The following is a 1,493-nucleotide window of genomic DNA, read 5'->3' on the forward strand; positions in this document are numbered from 1 at the left end:
GCCTTCCATTTGCTCCCATCACAGCCTGATTCTGATTGTTCCCATAATTCATTAACAATTCTCCCAGTTAAATATTAAATTATTCATACCAACAGTGCGGAGCGAGCCAAATGGAAACGTTCCTGCTAGGGATGTTGGCTCTTCAGCCAGCTCTTGAAGAAAAGGAGAGAGAGAAAGAGAGCAAACCGATGCCTGCACAGCCCAGTGGACGTTAGGAGAGGTCAGAAGGTGAGGCAGCTGGGGGTCCCCAGAATGAGCACATGGCTATTCCCCGGAGCCAGAACAGTCTGCCACGGGGCTCACCCATCTCCAGAAGCTGTGGGCAAGTCCCACGATGAAGTGTGAAGCCCTCTTTTGTCCTCTTCATGGAGAGCCAGGGAAATAGGATTCCTCACAGCTCCAAAGAGCAAAGCCTGAGGAGGGTACGTGCTGAAGGCAGAGATTTCTCTCTCCTCCTTCTGTTTGGAGGTTCTCAGGACTGGGCTTGTCTCAGGTTTCACTGGCCAAAGGCAGTTCCCGGAATGAAGTGAGGGTCTGGACCGACTCTAGAGGAAAGCACCTCAGCTCTTGGGCGCAGGGCCCCCATCCTTTGATGAGGTGTCTTTGCCATCTGCCGCCTCAGCACCAGCCTCCAGATTTGGCTCTTCTCCCTCAGGCTGTTCTCCGGGTTTCTGGGACTCCCCCACCACTTTGGTGCTCTTGCTTGTGTGGCACCCCATCTCACTTGGGAGCAGAGGGCCCAGGGCTCTGGGCTATTCCAAGGAGGGTCTGTGCTGCAGCCGATCCTGCCGTGCCAGACTTAAATAACCCTTCCTCAGAGCACTGTTGCAAGAGACCTGGTTGGGTTTCTATGGTCACGGGGAAAGGCCAAGTCTAATCTGCATAATAAACCCCAGACCCCCATCTACGAGGTGGGCAGGGCCCAGAAGGCTGTCCCTCTGGACAACCCAGCTGGTTCAGAGCACCAGGTCCCATTCATCTCCCCGGAAGAAGCCCCTTCTTTTATCCTTTAACTTCTTTACAGATTATAACCCTCCACCTAGTTACCTGTAAACAGCACCCTTTCTCTGCACACACAAAGAAAGCCCTGTCACTATGCAACGGAGCTGTGGCCTCCTTCCCTGTCCCAGGGTCACATTCAGTTCTGGGACTCACCGACCCCCCACTTGGAGACTATCCCCTACCTTAGAATGTCAGCTCCACCCAGAGTTGAAGAATAGGGAGGCCTAAGACCGTGGACTCCAGGGGTTACCCAAACATGCTATGAAAAGAACCAGCAAGTATAGCGTGCTACCCTGTGCCAAGCAAAGTTTACGTTTATTATCTTGTTTAGTCCCCACAACAACCCTACGAGGCAGGTTATATTATTTAAACCTCACTTAAGGGATGGAGCCACTGAGATACAGAGATAACAAGTAATATATTTAAGGCAGTTACCAACAGCCTGAGTGAGGATTCGAACCCACATCGTCTGGATTCCAGTCCCTCCATCA

At 52.0% G+C, this 1,493-nt stretch overlaps 1 protein-coding gene across 1 annotated transcript; it reads right to left on the reverse strand.

Moving 5' to 3' along the window:
• Positions 1–560: 560 nt before the first annotated feature.
• CHD9NB (CHD9 neighbor) lies at positions 561–719 on the reverse strand. The gene has a single exon (XM_088027114.1). It carries the CDS (start codon positions 717–719, stop codon positions 561–563), a length of 159 nt encoding a protein of 52 aa, XP_087883240.1.
• Between the last annotated feature and the right edge of the window lie 774 nt (positions 720–1,493).

Source organism: Eumetopias jubatus, unplaced genomic scaffold, assembly GCF_037043125.1.
Source record: "Eumetopias jubatus isolate StellerSeaLion01/CBP00866 unplaced genomic scaffold, mEumJub1_p1.0 scaffold_10, whole genome shotgun sequence".
NCBI lineage: Eukaryota > Metazoa > Chordata > Mammalia > Carnivora > Otariidae > Eumetopias > Eumetopias jubatus.

Bases quoted from the DNA above. Each gene is read 5' to 3' on its own strand.
- CHD9NB (XM_088027114.1), bottom strand. From the start codon at position 719: ATGGGGTGCCACACAAGCAAGAGCACCAAAGTGGTGGGGGAGTCCCAG.